The sequence below is a fragment of the Bos mutus genome, chromosome 29, assembly GCF_027580195.1.
Source record: "Bos mutus isolate GX-2022 chromosome 29, NWIPB_WYAK_1.1, whole genome shotgun sequence".
Taxonomy (NCBI): Eukaryota; Metazoa; Chordata; class Mammalia; order Artiodactyla; family Bovidae; genus Bos; species Bos mutus.
The window spans coordinates 25,731,849-25,750,358 of record NC_091645.1 but is presented as its reverse complement, the minus strand read 5'-3'; the positions used below and the strand labels follow the sequence as shown (position 1 = coordinate 25,750,358).

Genomic DNA, 18,510 nt, shown 5'->3' with positions numbered 1-18,510 from the left:
CTCCACTTGGTCCTTCGGACCACTCTTCACTGCAGCCACCTTGGTGAGGTTGGCAAGGATTCCATTCTGCTGATCCAAAGGTCATTCTCTCCACTACTTGGGAGCATCTGACACGGCTGATCAATAACTGTGTCCATTGGGATTCAGGAATGCCACACTCTCCTGGTCTCCTTCCGTCCACAAAAGCTGTTCCTCCTCAGTGTTTTTGTTGGCTCCTCCTCCTCCAGACTTCTAACAGATGAAGACCCTTTGCTTCACCTTCACCTCTTCTCAGCCTTTATTCACATTCTGAGGGAGCTCAGCCAGGCCTTTGAGTGTAAGCTCCAAAAGGCCAGGATCTTACTTTGATTGCTCTTCACACCAAAAATCCACTGTTTCAAACAATGCCTGGGACGCAACAAGTACTTACTAAATATTTGCTGAATGAATGCATGGAAGAACTTATTTGAATGTATGAAATAGTTCCTAATTCAAATCACATGTTTAAAAATGATAAGTAGTTCAATACGGCTACAGGATGAATTGAAGTCATAGGACATAAGACTGAAAAGACTGGACACACAGACTATCTTGTCTAAAAAAATAGCAAATATTGTGAATTGGAGGAAGAAAAAAGACATGTTATGTATGCTGCATTCTTCACATTTCATAAAGGGAGCCTCATTATCCAGTTGTTAATATCGGTAAATTTAAAATAGCAATATAATTCAACTATTCAAAGTTAATGATACTTGAAAGTAGTAAGAAGAATGGAAAGTACAACAAATGGTGGCCTCTAGAGAGTGGGATTTGGGAAGACTCCCCTTTGCATACATTTCCCAATCATTCTGAAACAATGCATTACTGCTATGATAGAGAAAACAAAAAAATGGGGTCAGGCCATGGTGAACTTTCAGTCATCCTACGATAGACTGTATCCTCTAGTTATAAATCCTCACCTTGCATGTTCACATTGATTGACATTGCTACCCAGGCTCATAGTTGTCAATGACAAGTTCCAGAACAGCAATGACTCACTGGAAAGTGGACCAGGTGGGGCAGGATGAAGTGAGTGGAAGTGGGGCAAATGCAGAGAAAGGTCTCAATGAGGGATCACATCTCAAACAGCTCTGGTCTCTGAATGGCTCACAAGCCCTCTACAGGAAATCACAAGTCTGTCCAGCATCTTGAAAATCTTGCTTGGTCTCCACTCCAGCTCCTGAACACATCTTCCAGTTTAGAGGACAAAGATGAGTCCTCTGGCTTCGCTCAGTCCCTGAGAGGCTCTCCCCCTTCAGCACAGGCGGAGGTCAGCTCTCCCGCTCTGGCCAGAAGAATGGAAGAAAGATAAGGATGTATCCCAAGAACAGTCTTATTTCCAAAGCCAGTCCTGGGTTTTGCTCTAAGTTTCACATTGCGATGCTACATGCTGAGGGTCATGGTGTTTCCTTCATCTAAAAGCAGGAGACATGGAGCTCTCTACTAGCATCTCTGCGCGCTGGCAGCTCCGATGGTGGAAGATCCAAATGGGGTCAACCAGGACCTTTCTCTCTTCTGATTCATCTCCACTCTCCCCTTGATCCCAACCATTCAGATCTGCTGTCTTGGAGAGAATGTTGCCTCTTATGTTAATTTAGGGAACAAGGTCACACACAGGCATTGCTTCCTGGAGCTGGACTGCTGGTACCCAGATCCCATTGTTTCCTGGCTTTTCAAAGTTTTCTTCTGTTGTGGATCTGGCAGAGTCCCAGGAGGAAACAGCCCAAACTGGAATAATTGAGGAGTGTTGCATGAGGGGGCTAATTGCAGAGACAGGCAGGGGTTAGGGAAAGTGACAATGCATGGAGAAGCCCCCTAAGGCAAGCAGTCGTGAAACATTTCCACCTCGAGGCTTAAAGGGACCAAGGAAGGAGCAGTTGGCCAGAGAGTGTGTAACAGAAGAGGAGAACAGGTATTGGGGGCGTATTTGAAGAAAATCCTTACATGAAGATTTTTCTCGGGCGCTCCTCACAAATAATGAATGGTGAAGCAGGGAACAGTAGGAAAGCCTAGGACAGGGCTGCAGGAGACGGGGTGGTGTTGGGCCTGCTCTTTGCAGTGACATCCCAGGAACATCCTTTGACCCCTTAGGTCTCAGCTTCTTCCTCTATGAAATGAGGCTATGACAACAGACAATCTTTAAGGAACATGCTAGATGCCAGGGATACAATAGTGAACAACAACGGGAGAGACTTAGTCCTTATGGAGCTTCCAGTTTGGACTATATACATGTATATGTCTCATACCAAAGAAAATAGATTCACAAACCGTTAAGTGCCCTAAGCAGGGATGGCTTAGGTTCTGGTTCCCCACCAACATCCTTCCATGGTCAGTGTCAGGGCTGTGGGATCTTGCTTCTCTAAGAGAGGGAAACACGGATGATTCTGCCCTTGATTTCTCTCTGGGCCATAGCAGAGGACATGTCCTCTTCCCGCTTGGAGGTCTCCTGCCCCTGTGAGTCCTCTGGATTCCAGAGCCTTTGTGAAGCAAGAAAGGGCTTCTGCATTCTGCTGTCTGTTCCTAAATGAGTTCCACTCACATCTTGTGTTCTCTGTTTGACGGGCTTCTCTACCTCTGTGTTTTGGAGTTTGCTTATATTAGTCATTTTTAGTTTTGGTTTTGGTTTTTTCAGGCCACAATATTGAGTGCCACCATGGATTTACTTTGGGAGTCACTGCTCTGCTTTTCCGCACATCCACATGTAATCAGCACCACAGCAGTGGTGGGTCTGGAGGGCTGATCAAAATTGTAGACCCTAAGGAGCCCTATTGGGTTCAGATTCACCCTGTGTGAGACCAGGAGCAAAACATTTGTCTTTATTGTGCTTCATTCCATCCTCTGTAAAATGGGAACAATATTAGTTCTTACCTCAATAGGGCTCTTCAGAGGAGTAAAGGAGACCATACCTGATAAACTCTCAATCAGCTCTCCCACCCCCAGAGGTGAGCTAGTGCTCTTTCTCTGAGTGAATTCTGCAGCAGCGTCTCTACATTCCAAGCCCTGCAGCTTTTTTACTTCCCCTCATAGACTCACAGACTCATCCTGCACAAAAGCTCACTCAGCAAACCAAACTCTCCCAGTGATCCCCCAGGATAGAAAATGGAGTGGGTTTCTGCTGCTCATACCCTGCACCCCACTTCCCAGTCCCCCCAGACATCGCCAAACTTGAAATTCCTCTTTTTAGTGGCCCTCTGACCTTGCCTCATTTACTCTTCCTCCACTGTATGCAGCTCAGCCCTAAATCCTACCCCTAAATTATGCACTGAAATGATTCTAGGTGCTCAACAAAGCCTTGTAGAGTCCTCACTTCGAAGGCACCTCAGTGATCAATGTAGGTTATTTGGGCAGAATGTCATTCTAAACACACACAGCTCTCCACAGGAATGAGATCTTCATCATGTTACAAATGTGTGTCCTAATGCCTTTATTTGTACATCTATACTAACTTATATTCCAAATCCTCAACTTCATTGGGCTCCTCCATTCATTTATTCAGAAAAGGCAATGGCACCCCACTCCAGTACTCTTGCCTGGAAAATCCCATGGACAGAGGAGCCTGGTAGGCTGCAAGTCCATGGGGTCGCTAAGAGTCAGACACGACTGAGCAAATTCACTTTCACTTTCCACTTTCCACTTTCCTGCATTGGAGAAGGAAATGGCAACGGGGAGCCTGGTGGGCTGCAGTCCATGAGATCGCTGAGAGTAGGACATGACTGAGCGACTTCACTTTCACTTTCCACTTTCCTGCACTGGAGAAGGAAATGGCAACCCACTCCAGTGTTCTTGCCTGGAGATCCCAGGGACGGGGAGCCTGGTGGGCTGCAGTCCATGAGATTGCTGAGAGTCGGACACGACTGAGCGACTTCACTTTCACTTTTCACTTTCCTGCATTGGAGAAGGAAATGGCAACCCACTCCAATGCTCTTGCCTGGAGATCCCAGGGATGGGGGAGCCTGGTGGGCTGCCATCTATGGGGTCACACAGAGTCGGACACGACTGAAGTGACCTAGCAGCACTAGCAGCAGCATTCATTTATTCATTCACACACTGAATGAATACTTATTGAGAACACACTGTGGGAATATAAAAAGCTCCCCTGTCTTCATGGAGCTGACACACTGAGCCACTGCTGACCCACCTGGCCTGGCCACCCTCGAACCTCTCCTAGCAAGAGATCACATACGTCTCATGTCCCTAAAGCACAGTCTTCTTTCTCCCCAGTGGATGGGCCTCTCTCAGTCATGAGGGTGGCCTGCAGTCACTCTACGTCCTCTTGACTTCATGCACCGGGGAGGAAACTTCTGGCCCAGGACAGAAGTAATGATCTGACCCAAGGCCCTCTCCTGGGCTCTCAGATTCTATCCCAGACATTTACCTGTCCTCTTCAGGAAATTCTGGGGACTTTGCATAACCTCTGGGCAGTGAGTTCTGGTGGAGGTGGGGCTCCATAACACTCCCATGTCAATGGAGGGTTCGTGTTATAGTAGAGAAAGCCCAGGCATTTGACTCAGAGAGAACTGGATTTGAATCCAAGTTCCAGGTTTCCATGGCTATACAGATTTCAGTAAGTACCTTAATCTCTGCAAACCTCTGGTTCTCTCCTCTGTGACACAGGGACAGTCACTCCCACCTAGCAGGGTGGCCTTGAGAGTAAATGATCACACAGCAGGTGCTCACGTCTTGTTTGTGTTCCCAGGGGCACAGTGTAGGGTTTCTGAGCTTGGATCCAGTCATCCCAGCCTAGGGGACCAAAACCACAGCAACGAATGGAAGTGACCAGGCCCTTCATCAAACCCTAGACATGCAGATCCCGACCCTGACCTTGCTGCCCTCATATCCGCCCTGGTCCTGGCATGAAACACCATTGTGCCCTGGCTCCTGGGCTTCTGTGTGCACAGGAAAGCCTTCTCCTCTACATCCTCAACCAGGCAGGGCTGGTTTCCTCTCCCTCACCTTCCAGACTGCACATTTCCTGGAGACACTCCTCACTTCCTTCCACTCTGTCTCCAGCTCCATCGCCAACTGCTTCACCGCTGTGCTGACCTTCGCCTACCTCAAGGGCCTGACCTTGCTCAGCACCATTAGCCCTGAGTGCTGCTTGTCCATCCTGGGCCCCATCTGGTACCACTGCTGGTGCTCAAGACACACATCAGCTCTCAAATGTGCCAGCCCTGGGCCCTGTGTCTGCTGCTGAATCTTCTGGAAGAGAAATATTGTGGCTTCCTTTTAGGGATTTTGACTGATTGGTGTCCAGTATTTGATTTCATCATTGCTGGGTAACTGATTTTCTTATTGGTGGTTCTTGCTAGCTCCAGCCTGGCCCTGCTGGTCAGAATCCTCTGTGAGTCCCAGCAGCTGCAGCTGACCAGGCTGTGCGTGGTCATCCTACTCAGAGTGCTGGTCTTCCTCCTCAGCAGCCTGCATTTTGGCATCCAAAGTTTTCTGCTGTACCAATTTCAGGAGGATTTCAACATGTTCTTACATTATTTTAAGACAGGGATGGTCCTGTTTATAGCAGTGCCAGCTCTATCATTTGCTTTTTTGTTGACTCCTTTAAGCATCAGAGGCAGGGGCGGCTGGCCCTCAAGTTGGCTTTTCTGAGGGTTTTGGACGACACAGCTGAGGTGAAGAAAAGCGGAGGGAGCCTTCCTCAGGAAACCAGGGCAGTGTCAGTAGTTCCATGTAGCGATTCGGTATTAACCAGGGTTCAGTCAGAGAAGTAGTACTTACAGAAGATTCTCTGTATCACTGTGTAAATATGTACATATATTTGATCGGACACAGTTGTAGGTTCTGGTTAGACTGTCTCTGTAAGGCTGTTGCCTGTTTGTCTGATGCTAGAGCTTGAAGCCCACAGGACAAGCCAGAACTCAGGAGCGTGACATAAAGCCCATGAGAACCAGCCAGAACTTGTGTCAGTCTCTCTCAGCACCTGCGGTTTTGCTGGTCTGCAGAGGTTGGCTCCCTTCCTATGGAGCTGACCACCACCTGGTCCAGGAGTCAGAGAAGCCGCAGGAGTGTCAGGGGAAGGTGGAGCAGCTGTAGGCCGAGCAGCTGCCTTGTGCCAATGAGATGAACCGAGAGAGAAGCCACAACGCTCATGAACGTCCTGGTCCCCCAGCACCGACCTTCCACACATAGACACAGCAGGACTGCTGCTTCCTTTCCAACCGCCGCATCTTGTGCAAACTGGCTCTTGATGCCCACTTTACGTAGAAGCATAAAGAGAAAGGAGTTGTGGGAAACATTATTTAGCCTAACCAAACTGACACATCAACTTCAGACCCATCACAGTCCACTCCCTGTCAACTCAGCATCAGTAACCACCTCCCTAACCCATAGCTAATTCCGAATAAAGACAATAGCAAAGTCAAGCTTCCCGTACATGATGTACTTATTCCATATACATCTGAAACATACCAACCTTTTTCCACAAAGAGGATAAAGTCTCTTTTTGCTTTTCTAATATATTATGCTTATTCTTTTTCTAGTGAGTTATTCTCCCTTTTTGAAATCCTATAACTTAAACACTGAGCTATACAGTTAACTGTTGTTAGTACATGGACAGAGGAGCCTGGTAGGCTGCAGTCCATGGGATCGCTGAGGGTCGGACACGACTGAGCAACTTCACTTTCACTTTTCACTTTCATGCATTGGAGAAGGAAATGGCAACCCACTCCAGTGTTCTTGCCTGGAGAATCCCAGGGATGGGGGAGCCTGGTGGGCTGCCGTCTATGGGGTCGCACAGGGTCAGACACGACTGAAGCCACTTAGCAGCAGCAGCAGCAGCAGTACATATTCTGTATGATGATAAAGGAATAGATGAGAAGAAGAAAAATATTTGTGAAATATATATGTATATAAACATTCACATTACAGAAATACTCACAATAGACAATCCTTTCCAACTGGTCACATGGCTGCTGTTGCTGTGAACATATACCTTCTCCTACCAACTATTCCATCTAACCTTTGCACCTCACCTTTGCCTACAGGGGTAACTGCAATCTGTATTTCAGAATGGTCTGGGTCATCACAGTCTTCTTACATGGGTGTTGTCCCCTTCCATGACTTTTGCTCACAAGGCCTGTTGATGATATAATCACAGGGCAGAGGATAGACTCTGCTTTGAGGTCATAGAGACGTGGTTTGTATACCAACTTTGGCCCTATCAGTGTGGTCAATTTTCTTAAGACAGCAATCATCCTGATAATGATTAAGTGGGACAATGCCTGTTAAACCAAGTGCAGTGTCTGAAGGATTACCTTATCCAGGGGCCTTCCCCCCATCCGCAGGGGAACTTTGCCAATTCTGGGGTCCAGGACTGCTTCCACTTTTGAAGAAATCCACTTCAAGCAGAAGGTGGAAAGCAGTACAGGAAAAGTGTAAATACGTTTGGCCACTGCATTCAACCAAAAGGACAAATTTAAATGTTTCTGACAACTCTTTCCTTAAATGTCCCACAATTTCCATCTCAAAACAACTAAAAGAATTAAAATTCAGTCTGAAAGTAAAAGTGAAAGTGAAGTCGCTCAGTCGTGTCCGACTCTTTACGGCCCCATGGACTGTAGCCCACCAGGCTCCTCTGTCCATGGGATTTTCCAGGCAAGAGTACTGGAGTGGGTGGCCATTTCCTTTTCCAGGGGATCTTCCCAACCCAGGGATCGAACCCGGGTCTCTCACTTCACAGGGAGACGCTTTAACCCCTGAGCTACCAGGGAAGCTCAAAATTCAATCTACTCCCCAAAAAGGGAATCATCCCTAATTTTGACAAGAAATATTCTAGCTTCACCCAGGGCCTGTCATAGAGTAAACACAGCAAATATTTGTTAAATAATTATTGAATAAAGGATTTAGTAAATAAATAAGTCAGTGAATTTTTAGTTCAAGCCTGTGATAAATCTCTATTTAACAGATTTAGATCACTTATCTTTAAGTTTATTACTTTACTGATTTCATCAGAAAAATCAACTACAGAATGTATGCTTCATGAAAAAGTTCATGCAGTTTCCTTTCCTTGCCCTCTTAAAGCCCCAAGTACAAGACTTCTGCCTGCTCTGTGCCTTTAACCTACTTTGACGGGATGCTCCCTCTCCTCCCTCATTGCAATTTTCCACTGATTATAGATAGACGACATGTCCCTTTAGGGCAAGGCCATATAAGATTTACTTTTATATTCCTAAATGCTTCACAATATATATTTTACTAATTTAGTTATACATCCGCATTTTTAATTATTATAATATATGACATTTATTTACTGGGGATGCATTTTCTATTTAATAATTGTTATGTTTAAGTTGTTGCTATAGTTTCTGTCCCCCTAAAACCCATAGGTTTAACCCTAATTCCTAATGTGATGGTATTTGAAGGTAGAGAGTTTGGGAGGTGATTAGGTCACGAGAGTGGAGCCTTAATGAGTGGGATTAGTGCCCTTATAATACAGACCCCAGAGAGCTCCCTTGCCTTCCTGCCACATGAGAAGACAGGAATAAGACGGCCATCTATGAACAAGGAAGTAGAGTCTCACCAGACACAACCTTCTAGCACCTTGATCTTGGCCTTCACATCCTCATGAACTGTGAGGAATAAATTTCTGTTGATTATAAGGCACTCGATTAATGATATTTTGTTATAGCAGATTGAATGGACTGAGAGAAAAGTACAACTTCCATACAATGAATTTCACACGTCTTAATTCACCTGTCAATGAGTTTGGCAAATCAATCACCTATGTAACCCACATCCTCAAGAGATTTTGAAGGTTTCCATCATTTCAGAAACTCCCTCTCAGCCCCTCCCAGGCTATCCCCTCTGCCTCCAGAGGCAACTACTCTTCTTTATCATTAAATATCAGTTTTTTTAACCTGTTCATGAACTTCGTATAAAGTATACACTCTTGTGGAAGTCTTCTTCTCAATATAATTTGAGAAACAGTCGTGTTTATTCTGTCCCCTTTATTGCTGAATAGAAGTCCATTGTACAGACATGTCACAGTTTGTTTACCCACTCTTCATTTGATGGGCATTTGGATTGTTTCCAGTTTGAGGCAACATTTCTCCCATGCCAACTGGGCCTGATGTTAATCTGTCAGTAGAGGGCTCTGGAGGGACAAGTAGGATTTACCGCCATCTCTTCCAGGTCCCGTGTCCTTCCTTCCATCCAGCTCCTCACGCACAGGACACCCACTGGCACTCTGGAGTTTTATGTTATTCCCAGCCACTGAAGTTTCCCAGCAATTGCTGTGGCCTCACAGCTGGATTCCCAAGGTGTTCAGCAACATTCTGTCTCCCTAACAATACATTAATACCACAGACTAGGTGGCTTCAACCAGAGAACTTCATTCCTCACACATCTGCAGGCTGGAAAGTCCAGGACCAAATTGCAAACCAACTTGGTCCCTGGTGGGAGCTCTCTTCTTGGTCAGTGGATGGACACCATCTTGTTGTGTCTTTACAGGAGAAAGAGAAAGCTAGCTCTCTGACGTCTCTAACATTATAAGGATCCTAATCCTTCCAGCCCAGGCTTCCACACTTATGACCTCATTTAACCTTATTTACTTCTTTGATCTGAACAGCTCCATTAGGAGTTGGGCTTCAACATAGAAATTGGGGAGGGGGGACACATTCAGTCCGAAGCACTGCCCTTTCCACGGCTGGCTTCCAGGGAGCTCAGAGGCCTTCTAACCCTGCCCCATGTGTGCTGCCTTAAGGTGAGTTCACAGGAAACCGCAGCTGCATGCCCAGTGAGTTCAACTGCACCCCTGAGTGGTTCCATACCAAGCTTCATGGGTACAGGGGGGACATCTTACTTGTCAGCTTTGGATTGGGACACCAGCAATCTTTATCAGCCTTCCCATGGGCTACAGGCTTCCCAACAAGATCAAAACCTCAGCTTTCTGTATTTCTTAATCTCTTAGTAGTTAATCCTACAACCAGTTAATAATACCTTGTTTGAAAATTTCCCCTTATAAATCACTAACTGGTTTCTGGACACTCACTTACAGAAGTAGACTCTCTGTCCTGCTCTCTGCCCACTAATATTTCTGCAAGTAAGCTAGTTAAAATAAGAAGCTATGAGGAAACATTCACAAGCGAGGAGGCTCGATGTCTTCATTTAGGCTTCAAATAAGACCAGAAAATATAAACTAGCAGGAAACAGTGCTGGAGGGAGTTCCGAATGGCACAGAAAGAAGCTGGTTCATAGATGGGTTTCTAAGAGCTGCTGAGAAATGAACAGGAGATCAAGGTGGCAGTTTCTGGAGCAGGATTCCACTGTCCACTCCTCCTAGGGCTGTGTCCATGCCCCACACAGAGAGCACCGAGGACAGGCCAGGGGACTAGACCCCATGACAGTGAAGGGGACAGGACACAACTGCAGGGAGTGAGAAGGCCTGACTGAGAATGGCCTGGAAATGGCCCCCGTGTCACCAGAGGGGCCTGGAGAGGGAGCGGGTCTGATTAGGGAAGGCTGGAGAGGGCGTCTGTCCTGAATGATGCTGAGATTGTGTGCCAGAACCAAACACACGTCTGAAGGCACAAGCTCAGCCTTCATGTTGGTGTCCGGCCATCAGTCCTGGAACTAACAGGATGTCCTTATACCAAGAATGACACACAGTCTCAGTATTCCATCTCTTGAGCATTTATTAGATCTGCTGCCTTCTGAGGACAGAGAACTCTCTAGGTCAGCGTCCCTGCCCTTGGGGACTCACATCCCCATCTCCTGAGCAGAGGGAGAGGCAGCTCAGTACTTGTCAGGCAGGCCAGCAGGTCTGAAGTGGTTGGGGTCTTTGCCGCTCCGGCCCCATTCGTTGGCAGCCTGGTCGGCCCTCGAGTCCTCCTGACCCTGGCCACTGGTCGTACCCTTAAACAGAGGGTCTGTGAATCTCTGAATATTTTCTCTGGCATCACTGGAAAGGAGGAGGGCAGGGAGGGGATTAATCCAGGACTATGAGCCACAGCCTCACCCCTCCCATCTCTCCTCTTTCCAAGGGATCAATGACTCTGAGAGGAGCCAAGGAAAGAGGGGCTACAACCCTGAGGTCCCCAGGCACTACCACCTCAGCACAATCCCCTGTATGTTGGGTGAACAGCACCCATAGAGGGAGGGTGGAGAGTCGCCGGTCTCACCAGCCTTGCTCTGCTCTTCAGCCCCTCAGACCTCACACTGGGCACTGGAGGGTATTTAATAGTAGGAGGGCCCACAGCCTTACTGGAAAGTTCTCCAAGGCTTAGCCTCTCCAGGTTGTCCTAAGCAGCCAAGCTCTGCTCACCCGTCCCTGCATCCCCAGGGACCTTGGTACCTGATCACTTTAGCAGCCCAGGCACCCCCCGGTCCTCTTTGGGCAGCGTCATAGTTTCCGCGGGCGTGGAAGTATTTGTCTGCACCCTTGTAGTTGGCTTCTCTCATGTCAGAGTAGGCTCTCCACATGTCTTTAGCCCCTGGAAAGCAAAGCACGTGGAGTAAGGATTATCAGGGGAGAGAAAACGGTAACACAGCTTACAGAAGAATCAAGGAATGAAACATCTTCCACCAACTCGGTTTCAGCCTGTGGTCATAGCACCACGGATGCCGTAGGGTGAGAAGAGCATTCCTTATGCCCAGTTGCCTGCTCCTGGTACTGGAATGAGAGTCATTGGGGTGGGGTTGGGGAGGGGCTACAGTTGTGGGACCTGTTTGTCTGACCCCTGTGATGCTGTCTCTGCTGCATGTCAATGAGGGCTCTACCTGATATGTTTAAGGACAGAGAGAGTTATTACAGGACAGGATTCCTCAACAGCATTCTATTGAAATTTGAGACCAGGTACATTGTTGCTGTTCAGGGCTGTCCTGGATATTATAACATGTCTAACAGCATCCTTGACCTCTCAAACTATTCCCCAGTGTGACAACCGAAAATGCACCCAAACATCACCAAACGTCCCCAGGACACAAAGTTGCCCTGGGTCCAGAACCACTGTTGTAGACAAAGCTGCATAGGATAAGCTCCAGGGCACGTGGGTGAGTGAGGAGGTGACATGCGAGACAGATTCTGAGAAGGGGCAGACATACAGCTCCTCTGCTCTGACACCTAAGAAATGTGTTTCTGCCTCAAGAAAGGATCAACTGTGACTTGATTCCCTGCCTGTTAGGTGAGTGAAGCGGAATCCTGAGAACTCTCCAGTGGACGGTACTGATGATGTGGGCTGCTTGAGGCAGTGGGTCTTTTCCTCAGCCTGGCTGCACTTTCCAATCATCTGGGGAGACACTGAAAGTCCCCTGAGCCCTCACAGCCCAAGCCAATCACCTCCCCATCTCTGGGCTGGTCTCAGGCAGCAATAGTTTTCATGGCCCCCCAGGTGACTCCAAACTGCAGCCAAGATTGCTCAGCCCCCAGCTTGAGGAAGTGGTGCTGGGAGAAGTCTACTCGGTGAGAGCCTTGGCCTCAAACACAGCTGGGTTCCCACCTCTGTCCTGCCACCTGCTGACGGGCACTCAGTCCCTGGGCGATGGACTCGGATGCTCTAAGCCTCGGTTTTCTCCCCTTTTGGTGGAGGAAGATGCCCCCTCAAGGAGGTTTTCTGCAGGTAAGTAGGTGACCAACTGTCCCAGCTTGACCAGAACTGCCCCTGTCTTCGTGGAACTGGCCCAGTTAGTGCTGCTAGTGTCCTGGAAAACTCCCCAGCCCTGGGCAGAGCAAGAGAGTGGGTCACTTGATTTGTGTGAAAGGGCTGAGTTCCTGGTGGAGGCTTTCATATGATATTAGGTGCCCCCCCCCATCCCACACATACACACACCTTTATTTTTTGTAAGTTTAACAGCTAGGAAAGGGTAGGAAATAGACTAAAGCAGGGACGGTGTCACTGAGTATAGGAAGGACCGACAAGGTGTTCTGAAGGTCTCTGAATTGTCCAACTAGGAAATGGAAGGAAGGAAGAGAGGAAGGGAGGGAGGGAGGGGCAGGGATGGAAAGACAGGAGAGGAGAACAGATGGACCGCTTTCACCCTACTTCGTGCAATTGGTCTGAGGGAAAGTTCGTTCCATTTCAGAATTCTTTTGTGCCTTCCACTCAAACTGCTATTTCAGCTGGAAATGATGCGCGTTCTTTCTCTAGTACCTGATGGACATAAATCCTGTGCTTTTCAAACTCTCTGAAAAAAACTCCCCCAACACCTGGCACATTCTACCACATATGGGAACACCTCCTAGGACCGCAGCTCCAACCCTCAGGGGTGTTTAGGGTGAAGCCTAGAGGCCCAAGAATGCCATTGCCCCTCCATTGGCCTTACCTTCATAAGCCTCACCAAGGAAGGACATCCACTGGCTGTGGACTCCCAGCACCAAGGAGCAGAGAATGAGGCCTGTGAAGAGCTTCATTGTGCTGAAAGGAGAGGAGAGGGTCAGGGAGACACGGACAAGCCTCGCACCCCCTCTGCCTGGGGTTTGTATGTCGAGGAGAGCCTGGCTGTTCATCTCTACTAGACTCTCAGTGGTCCTACTAGGCACACTGCAGTAGGACCTTACTCGCAGCCTCACACCCTCAATTCTGAATCCACCAGCCCTGAACCCAAGACTGTCTAAGAGGTCAACCAGATAGCTTTGATGGAAGAAGAGGACCGTTGGGTCCAAGCTGTGTCTTACTAAAGCAGCCTTTTGTTAATCAAAAAGCATTTCCCATGAACCAGTCTGCCAGGACTGACCATATATAGGGGAAAGAGAAATCAGAAAAATTATGTTTTAAAGTAAGAGTTTTCAAAGAAATGGCTCCTTGAAGTGGTTCCTCACCTGATCCCCAGTGGAGGAGAGCACTGGTCCGTGCCTGCTGCGGAGAGGTGGCTGTATTTATTCTGAGCCATCCCTGGGAGGGACAGGGGTGAGGAGAACAGCTGGTCTGGCGCCCGGGGAGAGTCCCTGCAGGTCATTTCTCCTACATATCTGCAAAGGGTGACTTACCGGACACCAATGGCTGTCCTCATCCACAGGTCATTTCCCTGGTTGTGCAAGCCTGAGGAAATGATGGAGGCCTGATCTGCCTGGTGACCACTATGGGGAAGACGGCTGTCCTGTCAGCAGTGGAGAGACTGAGGCAGGGACCCTGGGCTGCAGCGCTCCAAGATGGCGGCCTCCAGGCTGCTGGAAGGTGTGTGGTTAGGGATGACGCCTCCAGCCTGCACCTTGCTTTCCTGGTCATTTCCTCAGGATGGTCCCTGCTAGAAACTAAATCCTTTGAGCTCATGTCCAAAGCCCTTGAGCTTCAAAACCGACAGACCAGCCCCAGGGAACCTCATGGGTGCCCTGAGCTCCTTCCACTGCTCCGTGCACCAGTGCTGAGCTGTCAGTTCCAGGGCACAGAAAGCCCTCTCAGTCTCTCAGCCATGCGTTTCATAACAGTCAACACTTACTAATGATTTTTTTTAAGTATAATAAAATAAGAGAACCTTTTCAACTTGATAAAGGTTAAGTCAATAATCTATAGCAGCAGTTGTCACAGTGTTTTCTCTGCAAACCTGAGGATCTCTTACGACCCTTTCAGGGGGAGTCTATGATATCAGAACTATTTTCACAATAATATTCAACAGTAATAATCTTTTCCTTTTTCATTCTCATTTTCTCATGAATGTACTGGGTGTGAAATGTTTATTGATACACTTTTAGATTTCTGCATTCAACTGACCTTTAAGAAACTACCACTTGTCAAGTTTTGGTATCATATCAAAGAATAGCTTGAATTATCTTAAAACTCTGTTAAAATGCTCTGCCCTTTTCCATCTATGTTTCTGTGTAAGGTTGAATTTTTTTCACCTTACTTGGGTTCATACTTCAATCCAAATAATGTATTATGACAGATTGAGTGCAGGGTCAGATGTGAGAACCCAGATATCTTTGATTAAGTCAGATTTTTTTTTAATTTTTAATGTAAACTTACTATATTTGTTATCATTTTTTTGTTTTGGAAAAAGATTGTTTTCATTAAAATATATTATTTATGTTAACATAATGGATTTATTATTATCTTTACTTATTTGACCATTTATTAGACACTCTGCAAATAGTTTTTCATAAATTAACTTTTTATGAAGTTTTCATAAAACTTCATAATATCATGAATGATATATTATTGTGTTTCAATATTCTTTAACATTTTTTTCATTCTAGTGTGATAAATCCTGATAGAGTTTCCATAAATAAAAGTTCTTTGAGGTCTTCAATAATTTTTAAGAGTATGATGGGACCTTAAGGCCAAACAGTTTGAGAATCATTGCTCTACAGCAAATATTATGTGTAAAAAAAAAACCTTCAGGTGCATTCTCAAGAAGGCCAAGGATAAGACATGGATTCCTCTTCAGATCAACTAATTTCACATTCTCCTGGAGGACCCATTGCTAAGACAAGAAACAGGAGGAGGGTAAGAAATGAAAGAGAAGAAATGAAACCATCATTATTTCAAGATGATACAACCTTTTACATAGAAAATCCATCAGCATAAAGTGGACAGAGGAGGCTGGTGGGCCACAGTCCATGGGGTTGCAAAGACTTGAATATGACTGAACACGTGTGCATAACAAAACCTTTCAGAGAATTCAGTGAGATTGCCATGTTTCACATAAAAAAATCAATTGTATTTCTCTACACTAATTTTTAACAGCTAAAAAATACAACACAAAATAGCATCAAAGCATTAACTATCTAGGCAAAAAGCTTTAAAAATACACCAATATTTATAGAACAAATTTAAGTTTGTTAAGGGATAAAAAGTGGAGATGTGGGAATGTCATGTTCATGGAGAGGATGTTAGTAAAGATGTCAGTTCTCCTTGGGTTAATATATAAATTCAGTTCAGTGCTAATCAAAAATTCCCAGGGGAATTTTTTTAGGAACCCAACAGATTTATTCTTTATGGATGAATGAAGGACCATGAATAATGATGCCAATTAAAAAATAAGAGCCAAGAGGGGACATGCCCTAGTCTCTGAGTTGCATGAGCTTGAGATTTAGCCCAAGTGGGGAGACAATTCTGAATGCTGTGTCTGTGTCTTCAGGTCAGAGGGCATCCCTGGGGCCGTGAGAACTGAGAGCTGTTTGTAGTGCCAGTTATGTTCAAAATAAGCATCAGGGAAGGGAATCCTCACAGCTTTAAAGATCCTTCTCCCCCCGGGTCTGGATGAAATAATTTCACATCAAGTAATGGGTGCCCACGGAGAAGTGTGTGCACCATCCCCTGCTTCACCATCCTAAGGGGAATGTTAAAATGGTGTTGGGCCACACCTGGGGATGATTCACGCGAGATGGGACCGAGAAGGTGAGGACCCAGTAGGCATGCTCTTTCATCCTCCCTGCACCAGTGCGAGCAGTGTGGCCAGCACTCTGTGGTGTCCAGGAACAGGTTTGTTACTTGAGGTAGGGAGCAGGCCAGGGAAAGAGGAGTGTGAATAGTGAATGGAACACACTGGGGAGTGAAGGTTTCCCTGGGATGGATACAAGCAGGAGGTGGAGGAGTTAGAGAGTGTACTGTCTGGGTTGTGATTGTGGAGAGGCAGGCTGGGGGCAAAAATGTGTAAAAGTTGAGAAAAAAGGAGGCACTTGTACTTATCTGATGAGAACTCTAGAACATAGCAGAACCTGCCATGGAGAGGTCACTAGATTCTTGACCACTCTGCAGAGAGGGAAGAATGGACTGCTGGGTTGACTGAGACTAGAGACAGTTAGGTCAAAGAAGCGAGATTCCAGGGATTTTAACATGACAAAGCAAGCCAAGCAAGGCTCCAACATCCACTGGCAAGGGCCTCATACAGTCTGGCTCATTTGATAGCAGCAGGAGGCCTGAGTCATTCCAAGGGTGCCTCAGAAGTTGTGTTAATTGCATTATTCTGTTCTGTATCTGTGTTTTTGATGCTTTCACATTCTGGGGACTCTGTGACCCTGGAGGGACTGCTTTTTCCAGAGGTAGCCAATTCTTAGAGATCAGTAAAGTAACCTGTAATAGTAAACTAACCTGTGAGTGAGCCTTTTCTATGGAAACCAACCAAGTCAGTCATACCTCAACCACCTCCTTTAAGGGGCTCTCACACTCTGGGTGTCTGTCTACCTGCCCTAATTGCTCCAGAGCCAGGTAGTAGACAACCAGAAACCAGCCCCTATGCCAAGAGCCAGCTGGAGGTGTTCAAACTAGCTAACCCTGCTCACCCTGCTTCACTGTTCTTCCCACAGAAACCACAATAAAGCCATTTGCTCATGCTTTCCCCCACTCTTTCTGTCCCCTGACCTCTGGGAGCTTTCTCATGTGGTCACCTTCTTCCCACTTGGCGTGGTGTGCCCCCTTCTTCAGGGATCTGTAACACACTCTTTTTAGTGGCAGCTGCCTTCTGATCTGTTGGCCTTACCATACCCAAATATTCATTGGAAGGACTGCTGCTGAAGCTGAAGCTCCAATACTTTGGCCACTTGATGCGAAGAGCCAACTCATTAGAAAAGATCCTGATGCTGGGAAAGATTGAAGTCAGGAGGAGAAGGGGATGACAGAAGATGAGATAGTTGGATGGCATCACTGACTCAACGGACATGAGTTTGAGCAAACTCTGGGAGATGGTGAAGGACAGGGAAGCCTGGCATGCTGCAGTCCATGGGGTTGCAAAGAGTTGGACATGACTGAACAACAATAAACCATACCTGAATAATAATAATAAAATCTATGTTTTAAAACAAAAAACTTACTGTTACAAGTATTTCAAACAGGAAAAAGGGCCAAAATGTTGAAAATAGGAAAAAAAAAGAAAAAAAATAACAAAAAACCCTGCACACATTATCAGTGGAAAGGGAAACCTCTTGAGTCAGCCAGGCAGGAAGCCTGGTTGAAAGAGGATGAGATGTTAGCCCTGAGGCCTTAAAGGAAGTCAGGTCTCACTGGAGATGGGATGGGGTTAGGGTGAAGGTCTGAGCAAACACAAAGTATTTCCTTGCCTCAGTGATGATTCCCTGTCTGTCTGAGGACTCCCACAGGATTAGAGGTGGGGAAAGGGACAGTCCTAGGGGAAGTTGGGAACCAGATTTGGCAGATGCTGTAGCCAACTGGACCACAGGAAGCCATGGGCTATTTTTCCTTGATCTTGAGACCCTCTCCCTTGTCCAAATGCTGCTAATTCCAGGCCTTTTTCAAGGGTACACATCCTGGAGGTGGGCACCTCTGTGTGCCAAGAGGGGCAGGTATGCCAAGCAGAAGCTCACGTCATCATTGCCCCTAGTCTTTCTTTGAGTGACACCTGTCCCAGCTTCTCTTCCGACCTGGAGTCTCCTTGCTGCAAGTTCCTCATCCCTGGGAGTAACTGTTGGCTAGTTTGAACACTTTCAGCTGACTCTTGGCATAGGGGCTGGTTCTTGGCGTAGGAGCCTGGAGCTCCTGAAGCAGGCCGGGGGCTTCGGAAAAGTAGGGGCTCTACTTTGGGCAGTGTGCCCATCTAGCAAGTCTACCAAGCATGCACTGCTGCGGGTATGAAAAGACACTTTGTGCAAGAGAG

At 46.8% G+C, this 18,510-nt stretch overlaps 1 protein-coding gene across 2 annotated transcripts; it reads right to left on the bottom strand.

The window, feature by feature from the left end:
• Positions 1-10,667: 10,667 nt before the first annotated feature.
• Positions 10,668-13,375, bottom strand: LOC138986213 (serum amyloid A protein). Of its 2 annotated transcripts, none has more exons than XM_070365014.1 (3): positions 13,288-13,375; positions 11,321-11,459; positions 10,668-10,927 (listed from the first exon to the last, which is right to left on the bottom strand). In XM_070365014.1, exons 1-3 carry the CDS (start codon positions 13,373-13,375, stop codon positions 10,762-10,764), a joined length of 393 nt encoding a protein of 130 aa, XP_070221115.1. In that variant the 3' UTR covers positions 10,668-10,761. The 2 variants fall into 2 exon arrangements, with proteins under 2 accessions (XP_070221115.1, XP_070221116.1); XM_070365015.1 differs by having other exon boundaries at positions 10,679-10,805; positions 11,313-11,459.
• Positions 13,376-18,510: the final 5,135 nt, after the last annotated feature.

Coding starts and splice junctions, on each gene's coding strand:
- LOC138986213 (XM_070365014.1), bottom strand. CDS start 13,375: ATGAAGCTCTTCACAGGCCTCATTCTCTGCTCCTTGGTGCTGGGAGTC. Junction 11,460..13,287: donor CCTTGGTGAGGCTTATGAAG/GTAAGGCCAATG, acceptor TTTGCTTTCCAG/GGGCTAAAGACATGTGGAGA. Junction 10,928..11,320: donor TGGGCTGCTAAAGTGATCAG/GTACCAAGGTCC, acceptor CCTCCTTTCCAG/TGATGCCAGAGAAAATATTC.